The following is a 25043-nucleotide window of genomic DNA, read 5'->3' as shown; positions in this document are numbered from 1 at the left end:
TAGGTATCACCCCAGCTGCAAATACAGGTGAAGGTATGTGTGCTTACACTCAAACCTCTGATGGAGGCATAGATTTGTCCATCTTTCATGCATCATTGGCATCTAACAGATTAGTGAGTAATCCAAAAAGAGCTGCAAGAATGCATGCATTTCTCCTTCTCATTCCAAAATTTTACCTACCAGAATCTGTGGTCTCCATTCACTGGCCACAGTAAGGTGAGACATAACGGTGCATGTCTGTCAGATTGCACAGATCAAGTTTGTCCACATACTACCAAATGTAGGAAGAGTTTAAATGAACGCAGAATGCCAGCTGTTTAATTTCAACTGATTTCATAAGTCTACAACACTAATTAGTATTAACTTTGTATGCTTTGGAAAATAAATATGACCTCCCTTGAATTATACTCTGGGGTTGGGATATGAGAAAGGAACATTGCCAGGTGCTGGACAGACTGACACAAGTCTAACCTCCATGATTATCTGTAAATTGGTGGGCCAACCCACCAGCCAGGTAAGTGAAACAACACGCTTTATTTTGCTCAGGGCTTTAATAATTTAGAAACAGATTTTAAAAAATAAAACAAAGCAACTAACAACAGCCTCACTGCCTTTTAGGGTACTGTCATAGGGCTTGCCTCCAAGGCTTCACAGTCCTTTCAGTTTTCCATGCAGGACTTCCAAACCATCCCAAGTGGAGACTTCCAGCTCCTCCCAGCCAGCTCCTGCTTCTTAAAGGTGTCCTCCTCTCAGACCTTCTACTGGCAGGTGTAGAGCCCCCATTACCTTGTCCTTTTTTGACCTTCAATCTCTCCTAAGAGACAGGAAGCCTTGTGTGTATCTGTAAGGCACATGTCTAGGAAAAGGTGGGTGAGGTCATATCTTTTATTGGACCAACTTCTGTTGGTGAGACAGACAAGTTTTCGAGCTACACAAAGCTCTTCCGAGGATGTGAAGAACTCTGTGTAAACCAAAAAACTTGTCTGTCTCACCAACAGAAGTTGGTCCAATAAAAGATATTACCTCACCCACCTTGTGTCTCAACTGTCCTGGGACTAAGACAGCTACAACCACACTGCACAGGTGACTAGGAAAGGGTATGTGACCTGCAACTGTAGCTCCCAGTTTTAAAGGGTCCAAGAGGCTCACTGGAATCCAGGCACATGTAAACCACAACCTAGTGCCCTGCTATTTCTGATATGGAAGTCAGAAGGCAAGATTAATTTTGTAGAATAACACACTTGGTTATGTAACAATATGCTGGGGAGAAAGGGAGGCACCTATTCTCAAGATGCTGCTAAGGCAACAAATGCCAACTAAATGATTCAGTCCTCGAGATTTCTTTTTTACTCAGCAAAGTAATGTAGCAACATATCAGACAGTATTAAATGAGTGAATACTTTTATCTTAATTGCCCTGAATCAACTGAAAGGATAATTCACTTTCTCGTTTACATGCTGCTATTTATAAACTGTAAAAGATAAAATGAAGCTCTGAGGAAAATTTTAGACTCCCAGATTAATCCTGAGAATTCTGCCTCCAGAACCTTATTGTTCCTCTAATTATTTTAGAAGACAATTGTGACCTAACACTTTCATTTTCTTTCATCTGAAAGAATCTGATTTTTTATATGAAGATGGGAGCTAAAATACCCATAATTGAAGAATGCAAGAAATACAAATCTGGCTACTAAGTATTTTCAGAAGATTCAGAGGGAGGGCCTAGAACTCTGCACTGAAATAAGAGGTGTACAAAAGACAGAGTTGCATGTGAAAATGTTACACACTGTAGTCTTGCTTCTCAGAAAGTAAATGTTTTCCACTGAAGGCAGCTATTTTAAACAGGCGCAGCTACATTTAAAAGACATTGCATTCCCACCCTCCCACCCCCCCATAATTTAGCAGTCATTAGCTTTAGGTTACTGCTTTGTTGATAAGTACATGGATTACTGCAGTGCATTTATTTAGATTTCAATGCACTTTAAAGTGCATTCATTTACAATGATTTGCTTCAGCTACCAACCCTAGCAGTCATCATATCATATGGAATTCCACTCAGCTAGTCTGTCTCCCCTTACTACTTGCCACTGTGACCATACATAGATTTGGAAAGCAGAAAACTTATATGTTAAAGTGAAGAAAACTGTCTTGTTTGTGATTCCTGTATAGATCAGCAGGTTAAGTGTTTTATCTGCATCTTTCTTTAAAAGGACATCATTTTGTAATAAACAGTTTAAAATGAAAGTAATTTTCCATACATTTTACTTTTCCACTTGACAAATTTCCATTTCCTCTCCTCCTTGTGGTTCAATGGAACTGATATTAACATACCTTTTTCCTTTTAATCGTGTACCAGTATTGAAAATATCAGCAGGGTTTGGGAATTTTTTTTGTTAGTAAATCTTTGTTCCCCTCTATTGGCTAGTTCTGCAGCAAGGCCTCATTAGCTATTCTTCACTATAAAAGAATATTGCAATCTTTTAAAAAAGCATTTTGATAAGGCTTTCTCCGAGACTAACAATATTAAGGGAGGTCTAACCTGAGATCTAAGATACTTGCCTGTATCCCTTGAAATAGCCTCATCTTGAGTAACACTGAGTGAAAGGTGCAAAAAATGTGAAGTGTCATTTAATGTTTCACAAAGACTTTATCATAGCTAGGAGAGAGTCAATTTAGTAGCTATGTTACTCCTGGGGGAATTCTTCACCAAAAAATTAAAAATTCTGCACACACTATTTTCAGATTCTGCAAAATTCTGCATATTTTATTTGTCAAACTAACACAACATAATCACACCAGTTTCAATTATTTTGGTCATTTATTTCAAAATACCTGTCAGCAAGTATGTCTGTAACAATACAGACAACAAAAAAGATTCAGGAAATGTTTTTTGCAAAGATTCCTTTTTTTGACAAAGATTCCTTACTGGGCATATTTATACAGAACTCTGAGTAATAATTCATTTAAACTACAATACAGAACCATATTTCCTGCACCCCTCAGCAGCAGTGCAAATGCTTGGGGGAGTCAGGGGTAATGGAGGAGATGAGGGAGACGGAAGTAATTGCTGGGAAGGAGTCTAGACTTGAACTTGGAGGGTCGTTGGGTATGAGTGGGAAAAGTATGGAACAGTTTTTTTGGGGGGAGCAGGGAGGGATTGTTATGGAGCTTCCCCCATGCAGACCCTGGCTGACCCCTAGCCTCTCCCATTCAGTCATGCACATCTGCCCTTGTCCCCATGTGTTCCTGCCACTCCTGTCTACGTGTCCCTCCACCCCCACTCAGACATCGACTCCCCCATCCCCATGTGGCCCTGCACCCTCTCCCCATCCCCATGTGTCTTTGTGCCTCCATTCAGCCACCCCCCCCATCCCTCTGTGGCCCTGCACCCCCTCCCCCATCACCATGTGGCCCTGCACCTCCCTCCCTCCCGCTTGGTGGCCCCGTGCCTCCACTCCCATTCAGCCCCTGCCCCAGTCTGTCCTCCCCCACTAGCCTTTATGAACCCGTCTGACCCCCCAGCAGTCCCATGCTGTCTCCCCACCTGGCCCGACAGGCGCTGTGAAGAAGGCAAGCTCTCTCTCTTCCACAGCTGGCTGGGAGCTGCTGCTGTTTTACCGCCACAGCACCCTTTGGTAGGCAAAAGGCAGAACCACAGCAACTTTCCAGCAGCAGCTTTTTTCTTCAAAAAAAATTTAAAATATGCACAGCTCATTAATTATGCACACGCAATGGCACAGAATTCCCCCAGGAATAATACTAGGTGTAAAATGAGCTGCAGCTACTCAAGTTGCACTGTAGTATTTAGAGAAACACTCTGTACTCTGTTTAACAAATGAGTATCAATATAATGAGGATGTTTTTCCAAAATCTATTTTTGACCCATAAGTTCATAGACTTTAAGGCCAGAACAGACCACCATAATCATCTAGTCTGACCTCGTGCGACCTCAGCCGCCCACTCCTGTGACAGACCCCTAACCTCTGGCTTAGTTACTGAAGTCCTCAAAGATTTTAAGTTACAAAGAATCCACCATTTACACTAGTTTAATCTGAAAGTGACCCAGACCCCATGCTGCAGAGGAAGGCAAAAAATCCCAAGGGTCTCCCCAGATCTGACCCAGGGCCAAATCACCATATCTGGGCTTAGGAAGTAATCTATTAGACCCTGAGCATGCACGCAAGACCCACCAGCCAGACACCTGGGAAATAATTCTCTGTAGTAACTAAGAGCCCTCCCCACCTAGTGTCCATCACCAGTCATTGGAGATATTTGCTGCTAGCAGTCGCAGATCGGCTACACGCCATTTCTAGGTGATCTCATCATACAGTCTACCTCCCATAAACTTATCAAGCTCAGTCTTGAAGCCAGTTAGGTTTTTGCCCCTATTACTTCCCTTGGAAGGCTCTTCCAGAACTTCACTCCTCTGACAGTTTGAAACCTTTGTCTAACTTGAAGCCTAAACTTATTGATAGCTAGTTTATATCTCATTGTTCTTGTGTCAACACTGGCACTTAACTTGACAAGTTTCTACGGATTCATATTGATCAACATTCACATGTTAATGTTACTGCTAGAAACTGAACACTCAAATGACTGACTACAAAAATATAATTTAAACTCGGTAACAGGTGCCAGCTTAAGATAACAGAGTGACTGTTCATTCTAGTCCTCAGTGTTGTTGTAGCTGTGTTAGTCCCAGGATATTAAGACATACAAGGTGAGTGAGGTAATATCTTTTATTGGACCAACTTCTGTTGGTCCAATAGAAGATAACCTCACCCACCTTGTCTCTGTTCTTTCTAGAAATACAAACTAAAGAGAATCTAGTGGTTTGCCTGCACCATAGAAAAACCTATGTTCTCTCCTTAGAAATAATAAGAAAAGGGAAAGGGTGGGAAGATCCTTACAGTGGGGCTGAAACGGGGGGGGTGGAAGGGGTGGAGGAGACCAGGGGGCCGTAGCCCTCCCACTTTTTAAAAGCGGACACGTCTGGCCTGTTCACTTTTCCCCCATGGCAGACCCTGCCTGCTTCCCTTGCCCCTCCCCCTCCCCCGAGGCCTCACCCCCTGACCAGGCCAGCAGCTGATGGAGCCTGGCTGGGAAGCCTGGGCAGTTGTAGGAGCCACACGGACCCTCTACCTCCTTGCGGTGCAAGGGGACTGAAAGCAACCCCTGGCCCATGTTCCTGTCCTCAGGGCTCCCCGCCTGGTCCAGGGCAGGTGTAACGGAGGGTCTGCAACTCCGCACTGGCTCCCCTCAGCTATCCGTGCAGCTCTTACAGCCAGGCTGCGGCTCCAAGGCCCTGTGCTGCAGCCAGAGCCGGGTCAGGGAGAACAACACAGGCACCTGTGGGGAACCTGGGTCCCTCCACCTGCCCCTGGGGCAGGGGTCTTGGAGGGATGGGACACGAGCAGTGGACTGCTTTTGGCCCCACCCCGGGCAGGGGAGGCTTCCTGGTCCCACTGTGGCCTCTGGGAGAAGAGGAGGGGCGAGGTGAGGCCTCAGGTGGGGGCAGGGCCTCCAGGGCACCTGGCCCTTTGTCCCCTCATTTTTGGGAAGGCTCTGATGGATCATCACTAACTGAAGGAGATGCAGCTGGCAGCTACCAGGTGCAAAATGGTTACTTTGGGACTTCAGCTGCTTGACTCTGCTAAATTTAAGGTGTCTGGCTCAGAAAGGCTTATCTGGGATAAAAAGAAAATACTGTATAAAGCGAACTCCGTACTAAGGAGAGTTCCCATGGAACATGAGTCACCACGCAAGGTGATCCTAAAAAAGGAACTGCTTTGCTTCCATGCTTATCCCCACTATATCACATCTATAAAATGAAGAACCAGAACCACTGATCAAAATACTGTCCACAACCATCTTCAAAATGAATAACCGTTCTTAAATTAAAAGGAAAATAAGATCAAGACACCTTAAATAAGTCCTGTTACAAATGTACTTAATTTCCAATTCAATAAAATATCAGAATATCAATTTATTAAAAGGTTAGATGAACTATACATATGTAAACTGTAATATAGTTGAAAAATCTGAAATATATTTAGTTCTAAAAAGAAAATCATTCTTTCAGAAAGTATTTAAAATATTGCATTTCTGGGCAGCAAATCTAACGAAGTGCTCTGGAAATGGTGCATTCTCTCTGTGCGTTCATCGAGCATTAGTCTCCAAGGCATAAAGAACTCAAATGTTGACAACGTTGCTTCTTGCTGATGTGTAGACACACAAAAGTCTGTGAGCTCCAAAACAGCAGCACAGTTTTAACAGGGAAAAGCTATGGTCCTGGTTGATGAAGACAATATGCCTCCCGGGAGTCCATGACACCTTGAAAATATGCTAGCCACACTGCATACAACAAAGTCAGATTATGTGGTGAGTTAGAGAATAAGTCTTTGATTGATAATTTTTCTGTTTATTTCCGCCAAGGCCACTGAAAACACGAAAGCCTTTTCATCTGAAAGGTTAGCATACATGTCAACTTCTTTTTCTTGTTTCTCTGTAGAAGAAGAAGAAGAAAAGTCATTATGAAACAAAAGCTTTTCTCCAGCTCCTGTATCAGAAGTTTGTATATAAATTACACAGATACTAAATTACTGTTATATGGGACAACATATTAGTATTGAAAAGTGGTATTAAAGATAAGCAGCTCCCGTCAGGGAAAAGAAGTCACTGAATCAACAGTCTGAAAATATATGACACAAATGCCTATTCTTCCGCGACAAGAAAAGATGACTCAGCCTAACATCGTATGAATGATTCCTAACACACAAATGAGAGAGTAGTTAATGCTGCCTAATGCTTCTTCCTCCAGGTGAAAGACAACTCTCTACACGTTACATTTAAATAGCACCTTTCTGAGAGGACATAAATGATGTATTACAAAATGAAGGTTTCAACACCTGTAAGAAGTAGGGTAGTCCTTTCCCTATAGTATAGGTAGGAGAGTGAGATTCTGAAAGGTTAAGTAAATTGTCCAAGATCACTGAGCAGATTAGTGGCAGAGCCAAGAGAAGAACCCAGAACTCATGACTCAAAGCCCCATTAGGGGTTTCAGACTTCTAGTACTTCAGGAACACTAGCCTTTTCCTGACATGGGACATGTTAATACCCCAGGGAGCCTGCTTCATCCAGACAAGCCAACTGAGAGTGGCGGGGGCTGCAGGTGGGTCACTTAAGTGCAAGAGTGAGCCATCAAGGAGCTCACCTGCTGCAGCACTCCAACCTTGCAAGGCTCTCCTGTGGCACACATAAGGTCCATAAAACGAAGCTTTGTCACAGCCACCTCTTTTAATTCAGCACCCCACCCACCCAGTCTATCCCCTGAGCTCTTCCCTGATAACTGCCCAGCATTACAGAAGCTCTTTCATCAGCTTCTTTTTATCAACTAGCCAGAAAGGGCTAAGTGAGGCTGAGCAGGGGCTAACATGCATTGCAGGAAGGAGAGCATACATGGGTAGTCTAGCACTCCATGAGGGAATCCGCACAGATCCCCTATCTTCACCCCCTCAAAGCACTCCCTCACCTGGGTCTTTCCAGAGTCCTGGGAATGGGGCTCACAGCTAACGGGGATCACCACTGCATGGGCTTAAAGTTTGGCTTATTTTAACCTATCAGTGTCCCTGTAAGTATATAATGGTGTCCAGACACACTCAGTATTTAGATTTCAGTCTGGGACCATTTGCTGATTTAAGTTCATGGTGAAATGACAGAGTGAGCAAATCCTTAAACACCAGGATTAAAGACTTGGCCTTTCTGGTCTTTTCTCCCCACTCAATGGCTCAACATTAAAGTCTGTTGAAAGCTATTTAGCAACCTCAAAGCACCTACACAACTATGCTTCCCACGTTTCACTACACAGCAGCTTGCTTAGTGAGGTACTTGGAATATCAAAAGCCAGCACAGATGTTCTAATGCAAAGCTATGAGAAGGTTGTTTTAGTTAAGTACTAGAATTCAAAACACATTCAGTCTTGGGAATACAAGTCACTGTAGCTGGATCCCTGGTGAGGTGAGATGCAGTACCATCTGCTGCATTCAGTTTGAAGTCAGGAGCTAAGAACCAGAGTGAAGTGAGCTGTAGCTCACGAAAGCTTATGCTCAAATAAATTTGTTAGTCTCTAAGGTGCCACAAGTACTCCTTTTCTTTTTGCAAATACAGCCTAACTGGCTGCTACTCTGAAACCTAACAAATTTGAGCATAAGCTTTCACTTCCGATGAAGTGAGCTGTAGCTCACGAAAGCTTATGCTCAAATAAATCTGTTAGTCTCTAAGGTGCCACAAGTACTCCTTTTCTTTTTGTTCCAGAAGAAAGCATTGTAAGTGCTAATTATTCTGTATGAAATACTTCTAGCTTGCAGCCATCTTTTTTTTCCTGTTTCACACTACTCTAACCAAACAAGCTCAGCCATCCAAAATTGTTAACATCTTCAAAGAAGTGTTTCTGAGTTTCCTCCAACTCCTTTTTGCTAAGCATGGCAGGAGATTCAATGTATTCAAAATAAAATGTATTTGAAGTACTCCCTTTTCACCATGAACATTCACTTGGAATTCAAATGATTAAAAAATTAATTTTACAAAATTACTCTCATTTATTTACAGGCTTCTTAACCAAGTGAACATTTTTTCCAAGATGTTTTCAAATGAATAGCTATTCCAATGGAAATACAATTTTGAAGAACATATTGAAAAACATTGCCAGATGATTCTACTATGAAGCAGTATCAATCATCAATGCAGAACTTGTAAGTTATAGCCATTCTTACTACAGTTTCATCCTTCTCACCAGCAACTATTGAACATTTTATAGTTGGTTGACCTTTTCCTACACACTACGTACAGCCTCTGATTTAGAAAAAACAATTTGATATCCTATTAAAACCTTCCTCATCTGAAGACAGTCTGACTCAGTTCTCTATTATTCACACTTGAGACTTCTCTGCGGGTATGCACAACTATTTTTGTAAGACACCAGAAATGAGAAGAAATCCTTTGCTGCCAAAATGGAAAATTACACACATCAAAATTTCAGCACACCAAAATAAAGAGAACTCTATCCTAGCAAACAGTGATCTTATAGTGAAGGGTCAAAACCGTGTAGGGCCTAGCACACCACCTCAGCAGCAATCCGAAAATATTTTTTAAATGCTCAAGAAATACATATAAAAGAAACAGCAACACACACCCTTTGCAAGGTCTAGCAATGTGTTCTCATCAAACACCAGAAATGGCCCTGTCATTTCTAGAACCAAAATTCCAGTGAGTTTTGGATAAGGAATTAAAAAAAAAAAAAAAAAAAAAGAGACCTAAAAGGGCCTATTGCATAATATGGACTAATACCACTTTTTTTCCCCCCCACAGATGACATAAGATTTTGAAGTTACAACAGCACAGAAGAACAGCCCCAGCATGGTAAGCTTCCAAAAGTGCTTTTTACACTCCAGTAATGTTAAATGAAAGTTCTGGATGTTCTAAAACATGTAAGGGGAAACTTGCTCTTTCTTCCCAAATCCTCATATTTGTACGCCAAGCTTCAGGATGAAGTGTTTATGGCCCAATTGAAATCCTCTAAAAATAAAAGGTAAATGAAATGCCAACAGGTTCTTGGTACCAGCAGTTCCAAGAGGCACAGCCACAAAGCTGCACAGTAAAGGGCTGAGAAGTACTTAGAGATGTGCATATTTGATGTCTTACAGTGTTGTTAAGCATCGAGACCAGGACAGATCCAACAAGATAAATTGAGGGTGGTTTTTTCAAAGCTGCATAAGTTACTTAGGAGCATTAATTTCATTAGAAGACAACAGGACTTGTGCTCCCAAGTGACCAGTTTTGAAAACCCCCACCCTCTATTACTATTATTAACAGAAATATAATAAAAGACAGGTCACAATAGTTTGTCAAGAAGCTCTTGCTATTTCTGTCCAATTGCTCCTTAGCAATCCTGACTGTATTAATTATTTTCTTTGACAATTAATCAGAGCACCCTAGTTTGTGTCTGCAGCGAATAAGGAGTTGGTATGTGTTTTCCTCAAACGCAAGAAAACTATAAAATCGTAACACCAATTCCTTTGGCACCCTCATTTGGAGCATCCCTATCTTGTCTGAAGTACCATGTGAACCAAGAGCATCTGAAGAGAACTAGTTGTGAGATACTTAACATACACTCTCATTATTAAGGAGAGTGTGAATCTCTGACATAGCCCAGTATCCTACTTCTAGCAGTGACTGACACTGGCTGCTTCACAGAAAAATGAATCCATGTGGTCAGCTGTGTAAAGGTTCATCATGGAGACAGCAGGAAGAAGGAAATCCTCTCTGACCCCTGCAGACAATCTGCTTAAGCCTAGAAGCCTATGAAGGACCACTGGATCTTATCAGAAGCAGATGTTTGCAACAGTTCTTTCTTCTCTGAAGGAAATGAGTTAGCCTTGCCATAAATAACATTACCCAAGTGTTGGTCTGGATAGGAAAACTAACAAGTCACCACAGCATGAGACATTTTTTCTTCCTTCTCACAGACGTTAAGGTCACAAGGGACTATCACGATCATCTAGTTTGACCTCCTGCACATTGCAGCAGGCCACAGAACCTCACCCACCCACTCCTGTAATAGATCCCAACCCCAGCTGAGTTACTGAAGTCCTCAAATCATGATTTAAAGACTTCAAGTTACAGAGACTCCACTGTTTAACTAAGGCTATGTCTACACTGCACATCTGATAACGGCATGGCTGCACCACTGCAGCCACGCCATTGTAAGGTGAGCTGTGTAGCCACTCTTTGTTGCTCCCAGCGACAAAATAAAACCACCCCAAGAGAGGGGCAGTAGCTTTGAAACCAGGAGAGCGTTTCCCGCTGCCGAAGCACTGTCCATACCAAAGCTTTCAGTTGTTAAAGCTTTTGTCGTGCGGGGTCGGTTTTTTTCACACCTCTGAGTGACAAAAGTTTTAACAATGAAAGTGCAGTTTAGACAAAGCCTAAAACATGTCACCAGTTGGACTAATGACAGCACACCATTAAAAAAAAAACCCCCAAACCAAAAATAACTTTCCCCAAATCGGTTTTCTAATTCTCATACCTCTTTCTTCCTCATACTTTTTGGCTGAGGCACTCTTAGGTCTTCCTCGTCCCCGTCTGCTATGATCTGAATGGCTGTTAGATCTGGACCTTTTTCTGTTTTCTAAGTCTTTATTTACTGCAGAATTTATCTTCTCTCGCTTAACTCTCTCTGTTCGTCTCCTTTTGGCCTCACTCTTGTTTTCTGTATAAATGAATAAAGAAAATGTTTTAGGGTTGCTTTCATGTCTTTGTAGTTACTCAGTCTCAGCACTTCCCCCACCCCACCTCTTCCCTTAGATCTCTTAACAAGAATGATTAGTTGCCTGCACAGTAGTAACCTCTCAAGCAGTTCACAACACTCGACTGCATCTGCACACCATCCGCTGAGCTGAGAGTTGAGCAAGTTGTGTTACGCAAAGGCACAGACATACCCCATTTTTTTTTTCATCACAAAGATCAAGTCTTAATTATGACGACATTTATGTAGCATTTTGCAATAAATAAGGAGCATCTATTAGCAACACAGTGCATAGGAAATGCTTAGTTCTTAAGTCAGTGAAACTAACTGCACAGATCACAATTTTAAAATGTTCCTGATGTATCACTTCTGATGTACTGAAAGTCACTGCTTTCATTCCAGGTGTTCCCAATTACTATTAAGAAATGGATAAAGAGGCAAACACTAAATCTTCATTTTTTGTTTTGTTTTGCCATCACTCCTGAAACCATTCTCATATTATACAATTCAACATAAGACACCAATTCAACTGTACACTCAGTATTTATGACAGCAGCACCTAGAGGCTCCAACTACCATCAAGACCCATTCTGTTAGGGGCTGTACAGACGCAGGCTATGGCTACACTTCAGAGCTTACAGCGGCTCTGCTAGTGCAGACGCTCTCAGCGGACGGGAGAGAGCTCTCCTGTCAACTTAATTACTCCAGCCCCTGTGAGTGGTGGTAACTATGTTGGCGGGAGAAGCTCTCCCGCCAACATAGCGCTGTCCACACCGGTGCTTAGGTCAGTGTAACTTACGTCACTCATGGGGGTGGCTTATTCACACCTCTTAGTGACAGAACTTACACCGACTTAAGCTGTAGTGTGTACACAGCCTTAATCAGGCTGCCTTCACACTTTTCACATGCTAGTTTTGGGAAAAAGCTTCCAAATTTTGCACCCGAGAGTTTTTGGTATTTACCTGTTGGATGTCATTCTACTACTTTCCTTTCGTCCCACCTCCCAGTTTACTGTAGACTGGACATATGCCACAACTAGATGGCAGGACATAGCTTGTGAATATATTAGACAGGAGAGCCAGATATATTCACTTTCCCACTGTAATTACACAAGAGCCTTGCATAATCATAATAAACCCTTTAACCTATCTAACTGGGTTGGTAACTAGTTTCATTTATCAACCACTAGCTAAGCAATGGAAAAAACACCAATCACACCTTCCAAAACGAGTTCCACAGTCAGTCTCACACTGCCTCCAGCTTGCAAGAATCAACATGTCTGACATCACCACTTTATATTTTCCTAAAGCTCACAATTGGAACATTTTCTCTTCAGATTAAATTAAAAAAACTCTCTAATCTGATCATGTAAACCTTGTAAGTGAAGAACTTCTACAATTCTAAATCAGATTCTTTGGGGATCTTCCCTGAAGGGGATTTATTCTGACTAATGTCCTATTACTGGTAGACAAACCATTAATAAAGAACATAAAGGAGAACATGAATCATGCTAGAAAGCATATCCAACCGATTCCTTTGCATATACATTAACAGAAAGCCTCGAATTTGAGAAAATACTTTTTTTATTTTACAGCATACTTTAAAAATAACATCTTAAGTAGCTTTTAGTTTAAGAGCTTCCAAAATACATTTGTTATACAAAGCATTAAATGACATTCTGCTTTTCAGGACTGAGTTAATAAATTCAATGCAGCTCATCAAAAAAAAAAAATAGGAATTTACTTTTGAATAAAACAACTTCAGTCATTGAGTGCTATGAAATCTGGCTTCTCTAGACATTTATCTTCTAAGTAAGATTAACAGAAAGCTTTCCGTAGGGAGTATATTTGCATGGTGAATAAGTAAGCAGCTAACAGATAAACAATGAATAAAATGGCATGTTTCAGAGTAGCAGCCGTGTTAGTCTGTATTCGCAAAAAGAAAAGGAGTACTTGTGGCACCTTAGAGACTAACCAATTTATCTGAGCATAAGCTTTCGTGAGCTACAGCTCACTTCATCCGATGTGAAGCTCAGCTCACTTCATCTGAAAGCTTATGCTCAAATAAATTGGTTAGTCTCTAAGGTGCCACAAGTACTCCTTTTCTTTTTAATGAATAAAATGTCACTACCACCCGTACACAGGAAGGAAGGCTGCAAAAACACCACCTTTTGTCTTTCACAGTTTGTGAAAGATTAACTTATATTCAAAGTCTGCCTTGCCCCAGTGTAAAGGAAAGAAGAACGGACAAAAGTCCAAGTTTATAATACAGGAGGCCACACGCTCTTCATTTCCCCCCCCCCCCCCCGCCCAAAGTAGAAATATGAAAGGGAAAGCCCCTCAGTAAGATTTACCTGCAGTGGGTGGTGATTTCTCAGCACGTTTGGCATGCAAGAGCTTTCGACTAATAAATATGTAGCCACAAGGGCACGATTTGCATGCAACAGGAACCTGAAAGAAAGTGGGGAAAATAAGGTTTTGAAATATCACAAGAGTTCCTCCGTTAAGAAAAAAAATCCCAAATACAAGGCACATGTGACCTCCAAGATATTCTTCACATTTTGTTTATACCCCAAACAGTATTCCGTGTTATTGTGCATTTCATAAAGTTTCATAACAGGGTGGATTTGATTTAAATCACTAGTCAGGAAGACTTGATTTAATAATGGATTTCTACATAAAAGTGCATTCTTGTTGGTAGTTATAACTTTAATACATATTCTTCACAACTCAGAGATAGATGTGGTTTCATTTGTAGAAGGTACACACTATACATTTTTAAAGTGATTTATTTTGAAAACTTTTCAGATGAGTTTTACAGCAATATCAGAAAATGAATGATTGTTTCGTTATTTCATTTACCAAAGGTAACTGAAGCAGATATTTATGAAGTCATTGGGAGATAAACTATTCAACAGGTTAATCATTAATATTTGGAGGATTTTCTTGCCATGCTGTATTAGGAGGAGAACATCACCAGACAGACATTTAAATTGTTTCATTTAACTAAAACAACGTTATGTATTCTGAATTTTTTTCTTCCACAGCAAACATAATATTCTAACAAACCAAGCATATGAATGTTTGAATTTAGTTAAACATTCAAGTTTTTTAAAATCAGGTTTGTATTTGTTAAAATTGTTTTTAACTAAAAGAGTTAAAGGAAATATTAAAAAAAAATTAATTTGACTATGTAAGCCAGGTCAACATGAAAAACGTAAAATATTGGCTTCCGCAGCTAACTCAGTTGTCTTCACCTTCATTTTTCTGTTTGTTCATAATCTGGAAAAGAAAAACAAGCTTTCCTGCTTTTTCAGGTCCCAAATGATTTCTCAATTTGGAATGAATGAATTAGTCCAAAGGAAGAAAATATTCTCTCTTTCTACACTGGCAGAAGACGCTACTGCTGTTAAAAGTGAGATCATCACTTCAACCGTCTCTGAATCCACTGTCTCTGAATCCACTGCTTAAGTGACTTCCACCAGTTCACTGGTGTGACTTTTTTTAAAAGATCATCCGCAAACATATATTTCTTGAATGGTTCTTATTCCCAAACTGGGTCTCTTTTACAGCCTGCTGCCATTATAGGTTTACCCTTCTAGTGAGAGAATGGTATGGTAGATCTCAAATCATATGAAGACTACATTCAGAAAGACCTCAAGACTTCTGGAATATGCTGTTCAAACAGTTTCACTTTTGTTTCTACTGCCTATCCCTCCCTTCTCACATTTATCTTCTCCTTGTCCAGATCTATTCCGCCCCCAACAATCTTCTATTCATTGAACTTTGAAATTTAGCACTTTTAGAGAGAGGTAGGGAATTGAATCTGTGTACACAAATTTGCAGAGGGACAATAGGGTTGAGGTCTTATTTCTCACCTCTATATATTATTTATTTCAAAACATTTTTTCTGTTAACAAGCATGTTATCTCTGGAGACACAAATCCAGTTTGAGAACTGCAAAACTAAGCATCTCTGATGGTATCTTCTAGACTGAGCACTGAGTCCCATTGGGTAGATAGAAAGATTAACCTAAATAATCTATACAGAAGCCCCTGGAGCCCCATAAAATTGGGTCCCTAATCCATGAACTATTGGAACTCATTTACAAAACTTTTCTTAAACATTACATGATTATATTGCCTGATACTATAGAATTAGAATTTATGATCCCTATTCTATGATTAGATACCTTTGCGCTATAATGTATTTTAATTAAAACTATGTTTAGATAGGTTTTTTTCCCTCAAAAAGTATTTTATCAAAAAATCGGATTTACATAAAAAAATCCGATTTAAAAAAAACTGATTTTTATCCACGCTGTTTCACAGTAAGTAGAGGAAACCCAGCACTACCCCCATCCGGCTGAATACTTGCAATATGGAAGAATTTAGAACGATATGGGAAAATTCTAGAATGCTTACAGCTACAAGGACAGTAGTGTATTCCTTCCTTATTAAAAAAATGTTAACAAAAATTCTTTCCTTCAACAATTAAAAAAGAACAGAAAAAGTTACCAAAGCACATCATCTACATTAAACATGTTGCAAATCATGGCTTTAGGAGTCAATCAGGAGTGCATTGTGCTGCTTTGATTAGATCTGTATCAAGACAAAGTTATGCAAAGGACTAAAAAACAGAGGAAACTAAAAAGATTTGGAAGAAATTAACGTTCAAATAAAACAGTGTTAACGCAGGATACCACACAAAAGAAAAAAACAAAAACATGAACATGTCAAAAACATCGAGACAAATCTCTTCAGGTTCACTGCTGTTTCCTAAAACCATGCAATAATGAAAGTATTTACTGGTTATACTTTACCTGATGCACAGGAAACCAATTTCAGTGTGCTTCTAACAGAAGAACAAAATGCCATAACCAAACTGCTGGTCCATACAAAGAATTCTCCCACTACACAGGCCACACAAACTGTGCTATTGCTTTCTGTAGCACAGCTACATTTTCTGTGCTTTGCTTCACACGTTTATAAGGACGTCACATTTAAGAAAAGCATTTTTTCATTACCAAACTTGAAGCATGCAGTGCAATTCTACAAACAGTTCACTTAACTAGTAAGTCATGCAGCTCATTCAAAACGTAGTTGGTTATGTTTTTATATTAAAAGTGTGGAACGGAGGAATACCTCAGAATCAATGGCATGCATTATTTTTACATACAACTCACATATTTTTCTGAGTAAACCTGGCAATTATTTAAGTTTTTTATTCTTTGAAAGGAACACAATTCTAGCAGGTACTTTTTCTTTTCTTCATCTTTTTTTTGTTTTTTTTAATTTAACCCACCCACACGCACAGCTTTAAAAAGCTGCATTCTTTGTAAAGCTGTCCCAGAAGTTTACAAATAAATATTCATACAAATTCTAATCCTTTTGTATTGTGCAACATCTGATCTCATCCAGACAACTGCGAGGCAGTTCTATTAAAACTTAAAAGTGAAATTCAGGAAGTCCTTGTTTTGCTTACTTGTTCATGTGCCACATCAAAGGGGAACACATCTCTTGGAATAGCTGCAAATGTTGCAGAACCAGTACAGGGAGCACAAGATTTGATCTTTTGGTAGAGCCTACATAAATAGCTATTTTTAAACAATAACTTTTTTAGTCTAAGTTTGTTAGAGGCCAAGTGGCAGTTGTTTTCCTTTGCTGTGCTCTTGGGCATCATCATCCTCATGTAATTTAGACTTAGTAATTGATCACTTCTGTTTATACCTCACACTTTGATCAGGAGAAACCTCATATGAAATTTAAAAAAAATGTACATTCAAAGTATTCAAGAATACCATCCTTCTAGAGACGACTGAGCCAATACTATTTCACCAGCCCAAAAAATAATTCTCAAAACTTGCTTTCACCTAGTCTTTGGTATTAGGATATAGCTGGCTATAATTGTTGTTTTGCACATGTAACCAAATTTTGAGAAGGCGGCATCAGATGGTTATTGAAAATTAGAATTTTTTTCTATTGTATCTAGCGGTTATACTGCCTAAGAGTGGTAAAATGGACAACTTGAAACCTAAACAATTTCAAAAGAGTTAAGTAGTTTCAGTTGCTGCTTCTACCACCAGTACCTCTGCCAATTTTTGTAATTTTCCAATCACTTTTACAAAAATGTCTCTCACAAATTATTGCATAAAAGATCCACACAAACAAAAGGAAACTGATTACACAAAAGATATACTGACCATACCGAAAATACTGTCAAATGCATAAAGTTTAAAAAACAATTTCTATAATTGTTCAATTATAGTAATCTTAAGTGTCACAATTAAGAGAAATAGGCAAAAAAATTCAGAGCAAGTGTGATTTTTAGATTGATGATTTAACTTTAATGGAAAGACTTTTTGTACACAAGGTTTGGCCCACCCCAAAATCTGACTAACCTACCAGAGATTGCGTTCGCATTTAATAAGCTGATTGTCTGATAACTGTGCTGCAATACCAAGAACCAAAATAATACATTTATTTTTAGATATAGCTGAATTGATATCTGAAGTTAATTAAGGTGGCACAGGATTTCTATTCTACTCTGCTTTTGATCACTCCAATCTCTCTGATATTCACCTTTTCAGACTTAGTCTCCGCCTAAAGGACTTTTTTTTTTTTTTTGGGGGGGGGGGGGAGGCGGGGAGTTGAGCTTAAAGGGAAAATGATACTAGATGATTTTGAATATAAGTACAGGTTGAATTTTTACATAGTTGCTTTTCAGAGAAATGCTCGGCTCCAACATCTTTGAAAGGAAAGTGCTATAAAAGTGCAAAATATGGGTTAAAATTCTGTGAATGCTTACTAATAATACGTAGTGAATCTATCCCACAATAATAGTCAGAGTTTGCTGGACCATATCCTACCTACTATTCTATGCCAAATTTTCATTTAATTCATTTGCACAACAAATATTAAAAAAATAATCTGTTCTTTGTTTCACCCTATTAACACTATTTGCCTTGGGCTCCCTGATTTACTCAACTATGTGGGTTTGATTTTGTTTTAACACCACATATGGTGAGTGGTTCTAAGCAAGCTCTTACACCTAAGGTGTATGCAGTCAATATACTAAATCGCCTCAAGAGTTTGAATTTAAACTATTTCCATGAAAAGTTCCACACACACATTACTGGCAGCACAGAATTCTGGGCATGTACCTCAACACCCTTGTTCTGAGAGTAGTTGAGAACTGGTAGCACAGACTGACTGCCCAAGATGAGAACTTCCTCTATGGAAGGACTGACAGATAGCCATGGGTGACTATTCTGGGGAATATATAACCTAGCCACTTACATATAAAGCTGTGGGTTCCATTGGTGCGAAGGCAAGAATTTAGCTTCTTCTACTGTGTGCACAAGGGTTCCGGAGCATTGAGAAACAATCAGGCCACACTAGCAGCCTTTGGGCTGGGACAGCACATATGCATGTAATTCCAGGCTAGCAGCAGGAAGAGCCTAGCACAGAAATTCAATTTGGACATGCATACCATTTACTTTAAGCAGAATGAAATTAGATTAGCAGGACCTTTAAAAAAACAAAAACAAATTAATTACTTGTTCTTATAACATCATAAGCCCCCAACAATATTAGATTGCAAAAAGTCTTACACTGAAATACCTTTATTCATTTTAATTTCTTCTTTTATCACCCAGGATGACAATTGAGCATGTTTCTTGCTTCTCCCAGAAACAAAATATAATGCCAAGTTGAACATATCAGCATTTGGAAGCAATGCTCATATTAAAATTTTGTATTAAAGCTAATGTTAAAATTATACAATACACAGGTTAAGGAAACAGTGTCTGTACATCTGGGTGTAGTGCTTAGATTAGTACAAAATCTAGTTTAAAAGTCATAAAATATAATCTTATATAGTCAGAAGTATATAATCTGCAGTAACCCAAATTTAGGTGAATAAATTTAACAATAGAGTTTAGCTATTATGCTCCAAATATTCAGGTACATCACTCATGAAAAATTATACAGAGTTGGTTGTAGAAAGCAAATATAGGAATCAGTGTAGATTGTCCCTCAGTAATTGAGCATTTAGGATAGGTTGTCCTTTAGTAGATATAATCCATCAGAGAAGTATTTCAGTTACTTTCTGATTTCACCTCTCATGACCCATAGAATCATAGGACTGGAGGGGACCTCGAGAGGTCATCTAGTCCAGTCTCCCATACTTTTTTTTTTAAAGTTGAAGTTTCATTTATTAGGCAGACCATAAAAAGAGATTCACTTAGATTTCTGACTCTGTGCTTGTGTCTTCAACGCTTTCACAACAATCTTCCGCTCCTCAATAAGGAAAGCTTGTTTGATTCTGTCACGGACACATTTAGCACACATGGAACCGCCATAGCCTCTGCTAATATGCTTCTGTGTTTTTGACAGTCTCATAAGGACTTTAGGGCGCACAGCACGAACACCGCAAAGTCTTCCTGGACACACACCACATGCAGACTTTCGTGCCTTGCCAACTTTCTTAGTGTAAAGGTAAACAATCCTGTTACTTGGTGTCCGGGACAGCCTGGTCTTCTTAGAGGCTGTGCTGTAGGACAACCTACAATGGTATGTCAGATGCTGAACCATTTTTTATATCGGGTGCCAGGACTAAGTATTATTCTAGCCCATTCCTGAGAGATGTTTGTCTAACCTGCTCTTAAAAATCTCCAATGATGGAGATTCCAAAACCTCCCTGGGCAATTTATTCCAGCGCTTAACCACCCTGATAATTAGGAAGTTTTTCCTAATGTCCAACCTAAACCTCCCTTGCTGCAGTTTAAGACCACTGCTTCTTCTCCTATCCTCCGAGGTTAAGAAGAAAAATTCTTCTCTCTCCTCCTTGTAGCAACCTTTTATGTACTTGAAAACTGTTATGTCCCCTCTGTCTTCTCTTTTCCAGACTAAACAAACCCAGTTTTTTCAATCTTCCCTCACAGGTGATGTTTTCTAGACCTTTAATCATTTTTGTTGCTCTTTGTGGACTTTCTCCAATTTGTCCACATTTTTCCTGAAATGTGGCGCCCAGAACTGGACACAATACTCCAGTTGAGGCCTAATCAGCATGGAGTAGAGCGGAAGAATTACTTCTCTTGTCTTGCTTACAAAAATCCTGCTAATGCATCCGAGAACGATGTTTGCTTTTTTTTTTTTTTGCGCAACAGTGTTACACTGCTGACTCATATTTGGCTTGTGGACCACTATGACCCCCAGATCCCTTTCTGCAGTACTCCTTCCTAGGCAATCATTTCCCATTTTGTATGTGTGCAACTGATTGTTACTTCCTAAATGGAGTGCTTTGCATTTGTCCTTATTGAATTTCATCCTATTTACTTCAGACCATTTCTCCAATTTGTCCAGATCATTTTGAATTTTAATCCTAACTCCTCTCATCTTGGTAGCGTCCGCAAACTTTGTAAGTATACTCTCTATGCCATTATCTAAATCACTGATGAAGACATTGAATAGAACCAGACCCAGATCTGATCCCTGTGGGACCCCACTTGTTATGCCCTTCCAGCATGACTGGGACCCACTGATAACTACTTTCTGGGAACTGTTTTCCAACCAGTTTTGCACCCACCTTATAGTAGCTCCATCTAGGTTGCATTTCCCTAGTTTGAGAAGGTCATGCGAGACAGTATCAAAAGCTTTACTAAAGTCAAGATAGAAATATGAAAGCATATCCCCAAAAGCCTAGCCTCCCAAACAAGTCTTGAGGATGAACTGAAATGCCTTAAAACTAATGTAAGTCTATTGCAAGTAGAAGCCAGGCAAGAATAAGCAAATCAACAGTTAACTGTCAAACAATTTAAAATTTTTCTTTATTTTTCTTTATAAAAATAGGACACTGTCTGATACAGGCCTAAAAAATAAACTGGTTAGAGTTTTATAGGATCTAATATGAAATATAAACATTTTTCAGTAAGTTAAAAAAAATTATTTTTAGTTAAACATTCTCTTGTAGTGCTGTACCATTTTGCCAGTGGATTACAAAAGAGTGAAACTGACTAGTCATTTTCATTGTTCAAAATTAGTACTATGTAAACAGTAAATAGCAAGGACAAGTTAGTTAGAAATAAAATGGTAATAATCCAATTTGATTATTTTTGCTATGTAATTTTTAATGCTGTTGCAATACAATTCATCCCCAGGGCAATACACCAGTAACAGATGATCAACTTGTGGAGCAGTAGCTCACAAAACTCCCTACAGATTTGAGTCACACTACACTAGAAATCCTTCTGATTAAGGTCTCAAGCTGGTAAACTGCAGCAAAGGGAAAGAAAACTACTGAATCAGTATCACATATTTGAGAATATTAATCATCCAAAGGCAAAATTGTATTTGTACAGTTAATAAATTGTTTAAAAGTTACTAGTATCTTAAGTGTAAATAATTATATATTCTTCACAAAAACCTTCTGCATAATACAACTCTATAATGCTAATCAATATTTCCAAACGTTCAGATTATATTCCAGATAAAGACTAGAAAGGCGAAGGCCATATTGCACTAAAACACTGGCTCAAAATTAAGCACCATTTAGAAGTGAGTTTATTTTAAACTCAGGAAGCTAGCTCATCTTTTTCATAACTGAATGCATCTGGGCCACAAACTTCCTGAATTAACTTTGCAAAGGTTCAACATCCAGTCAACGTTTTAACTCAGAAAGTCAAGAGATGACTACTCTAACTATCAAGAGCTGGAGAGTGGACAGAAGCAACAGAGAACATTAAAAACATTATATTTAGTGAGGAAGTCCTTGTTGTGGAACACATCACACAAAGCGACCAGTCTTAAGACAAGTGGAAGCAGCGTGGAAAAGGGCTGTGACCTTCTGAACCCTATCCAACTAGATAAGAGGTAAGTCAGGATAAGCACATTGTACATGCCCTGTGCCATGCAAGGAGAGGGCAAAGCAGACTTTCAATGGGATTCTTGAATGATGATGAATTATGAGGTTAGAAGCAATTACTGAATAATAAATCAGACTTCCCTTAAGAAAGGTGAACCAGGTTCTTGTGAAAACAACAAGGAGTCCTTGTGGCACCTTACAGACTAACAACTTTATTTGGGCATAAGCTTTCATGGGCTAGAACCCACTTCATCAGATGCATGGAGTATCAGAATCCCTTTTCCTACCACCTAAGCTGCACTGTGTTACTAACTTTTTCATACTGAGTGACTTGGACCTCATCAGACAAACAGAATCCCATTTTGTAAGTGGATGCACAGTACAAAAAAAAAAAGTTCTGGGTTATTTTTAAAAGCTCTGTTCCCGGACCTCACTCTGTGTCCCCCAGCTCTCCTCGGGTCTCCTCAGAGGCACTTTTCTCAGCTCCCAGAGCACAACACTCCAGATAAATAGCAAAGTAGCGGCATGCCCCTTCCCAAAACAACCTTGTAAATCCTAAAGTGCTGCAGTTATAAACGCATCTGTCCTGAAGGGCGTTTTATTAAATAATGGAGGCAAGCGCGGATTGCAAAGGTGAGTCTCTCTCTTCCCCTGCCAACCCCCTGATGGACATGTGCAGGGTGCTGCACAGGTTTGGGATGAGGAAAGCAGCACTGCGCGGGCTTATCCCTTACAGGGGGGCTGAACGGGGCAGGCTCAGTTAATGGGTGGAAGGGGGCAGGCTCGGTGCCCCTTGCCCAGCCGAGGTCTCACCTGCTGGTCGCACTCCGGGCAGGACTTGGTGGCCATCTTCACTTTCTTGGCCCTACTCGAGGACATGCTCTTTGCTGCTGCTGCGGCTGGGTGGGAAAGTGGCCGCCCCACCCCCGAGGGACGCGATGGAAAGCGGGGCTGGCCGGCGCGGCGCGCGCCACACACCTCACGCGGCCGCCCGGGCAAGTGCACTCTCGCCCGCGCGACCTTAGGACCCGGCTCGCGCCCGAGCCCGCGCCCACTGCCGCGAACTCTCGGCCCCAAGCGCTCCCGCGTTACTCTCCTCCCTGCCGTCACAAGCCACGCCCCCCGACGACCGCAGCTGCAGGGCGGGATTTAACGAGACCCCGCCCCGTCCAGGGATTGGCCCGGGCCCGGGCCCGGACGGCAGTCTCAGGCAAGCGGGCTAACTGGGAGTGGGTACGGCGGCGCGCGACTCTTCTTACTCTGAGGGAAGGCTAAGCCGCGGGCGCGGAACCGGCCCGGGGCCGTCGGTTCGGATCAGCCCATTCCCATGCCACAGTGGTTCCGCGCTGGGCGCTGCAGCGTGGCCGCCCGCCGCTCCCGTGCCGGGGAGAAGGCCGGACGCTTAGCCGCCCGTCCAGGACTCTCAGCGCCCGCGGCCTCCGGCCGTTGCCCCCAGCTCAACCAGCGGGAGAGGACGGAGCGCTGGGGCTGCGGGTTGTAGGCAAAGAGGAGAAATTCAGTGCTGACAAATAGCAGGGCCTGTAACCAGGGAGAACAAAGAAATCGCGTACTTGCAACACCCATTGCGCTAACGCGAGTTTAATCTTGTCTCACGAGTACCGTTGCAAAATTCCTTTTGCGTGGAGCCCGGCCAGCTCCTGTCGTTGCTTCAGGGAAGGTGTGGAATTGGGAGTCGGAAAGTGGGTCTCCAGGAAGATGATTTTCTGAAGTGATTGAAACTAGAAGAAAAACATTTTGAAAATCACTGCGCTGTTCGTTTTTATAACGCTCTCAGCGCTAAGGGTTATCTCCCCCGATCCTTCAATTTCGATCTTACACAAGTAACACGTTATTCAAGGATGGTCACTTTAGGCATCTTCCTTTCCCAGTTGACTGTCCGTCCCATAACTATTAGCAGCAATCATAATATGAGGGAAATTAAAAGACAAGTTTACTCTTATTTCCAGTATTAAAGTATAGGCTAAGTATGAATAAGAATAGGGGTAGTAAAACAGGAGTGGAATTAAATACACATCTCACTGAATTAAAATCTTTTATATACAACAAAAACATTTTTTAAGATTTTAAAACAGACCATACAAGTCCTTTGCTCCAAGAAATCCAGAACAAGAAAACTCTGGGGGTGAGAAGTGAATTTTTATTTTGCTCTATTCTGTTTTACTTTGATGTTTCTTTCTTTATTTTTGGGTTCAGCCTGGGTTATGCACATACATGCCATTATACACTTGCAAATTCAAAATAGTTTCTTTTAATCCATTTCAGTCTTTTTTCTAAATATTGTGCCCGGTATCTGTAGCAAAAAATCAGTAAAATTGTCCGGTAGATTGTTTTTATATATTAGTATTTTTGAGGGGGAAAGTATAGGGAATAAGTGTTTATACCATAATATAAATTTATTGCTGACCAAATTTCTTTTTGAATAAGCTTTCTAAAACAATTTGAGAACATAATTTAAATGTTTTTTTTCACGTTTGAAAACTAGGTCAAGAAATAGCTCTTAGTCTGAAACTGTTGAATTGTAAAGGGCATTTTTTCCCCTAAAAAAAGTGTTTATAGATGAGCTCAATCTCTGGAGAGAAAAAAGAGGGTGATAGTGACAGTACTGACAACCTTAACCATAGCCTTGGATGACTTTTCTATATATTGTAAAGGGTGTAATGAAGAAAGAGGAGGGAAAGTCTCCATGGAAAATTCACGTTTATTGTTTAATTGTGAAGATTATTGTTTAAGTTCTACTGAAGTAGAACTGCCAACAGTATTATCGAGCTGTACTGGGACTGCAATGCTTCCACATGGGTGGCAATCCATGTACTGAAAGGCTGGCTCTGCACACAATGCAACACAGGAAATTTGGAGTTA

The 25043-nt window shown here is 40.4% G+C and overlaps 2 protein-coding genes across 4 annotated transcripts in view; both read right to left on the bottom strand.

Annotated features, from left to right (window-relative positions):
* Positions 1 to 5960: 5960 nt before the first annotated feature.
* The window catches only part of C12H16orf87 (chromosome 12 C16orf87 homolog), a 30732-nt gene continuing 11649 nt past the window's right edge, over positions 5961 to 25043 (bottom strand). Inside the window, exons 1-5 of one of the 3 annotated variants that reach the window (XM_043526062.1) lie at positions 22977 to 23265; positions 18599 to 18759; positions 13655 to 13751; positions 11083 to 11265; positions 5961 to 6504 (exon numbers count right to left, since the gene is read on the bottom strand). In XM_043526062.1, coding sequence (XP_043381997.1) covers positions 6386 to 6504; positions 11083 to 11265; positions 13655 to 13751; positions 18599 to 18619 — 420 coding nt within the window. In that variant the 5' untranslated portion in view covers positions 18620 to 18759; positions 22977 to 23265 and the 3' untranslated portion in view covers positions 5961 to 6385. Of the gene's footprint in view, positions 6505 to 11082; positions 11266 to 13654; positions 13752 to 18598; positions 18828 to 22976; positions 23903 to 25043 lie in introns of those variants that run through there. The other 2 variants (XM_043526061.1, XM_027822121.3) reach the window with 2 other exon arrangements.
* LOC119563691 (60S ribosomal protein L34-like) lies at positions 18836 to 20011 on the bottom strand. The gene has a single exon (XM_043526063.1). The coding sequence runs from the start codon at positions 19892 to 19894 to the stop codon at positions 19541 to 19543; it is 354 nt and encodes a 117-aa protein (XP_043381998.1). The 5' UTR covers positions 19895 to 20011; the 3' UTR covers positions 18836 to 19540.

This window comes from Chelonia mydas, chromosome 12, assembly GCF_015237465.2.
Source record: "Chelonia mydas isolate rCheMyd1 chromosome 12, rCheMyd1.pri.v2, whole genome shotgun sequence".
Lineage (NCBI taxonomy): Eukaryota > Metazoa > Chordata > Testudines > Cheloniidae > Chelonia > Chelonia mydas.
Note: the sequence above shows the minus strand (reverse complement) of the source record. Positions and strands in the feature narration are given on the sequence as shown.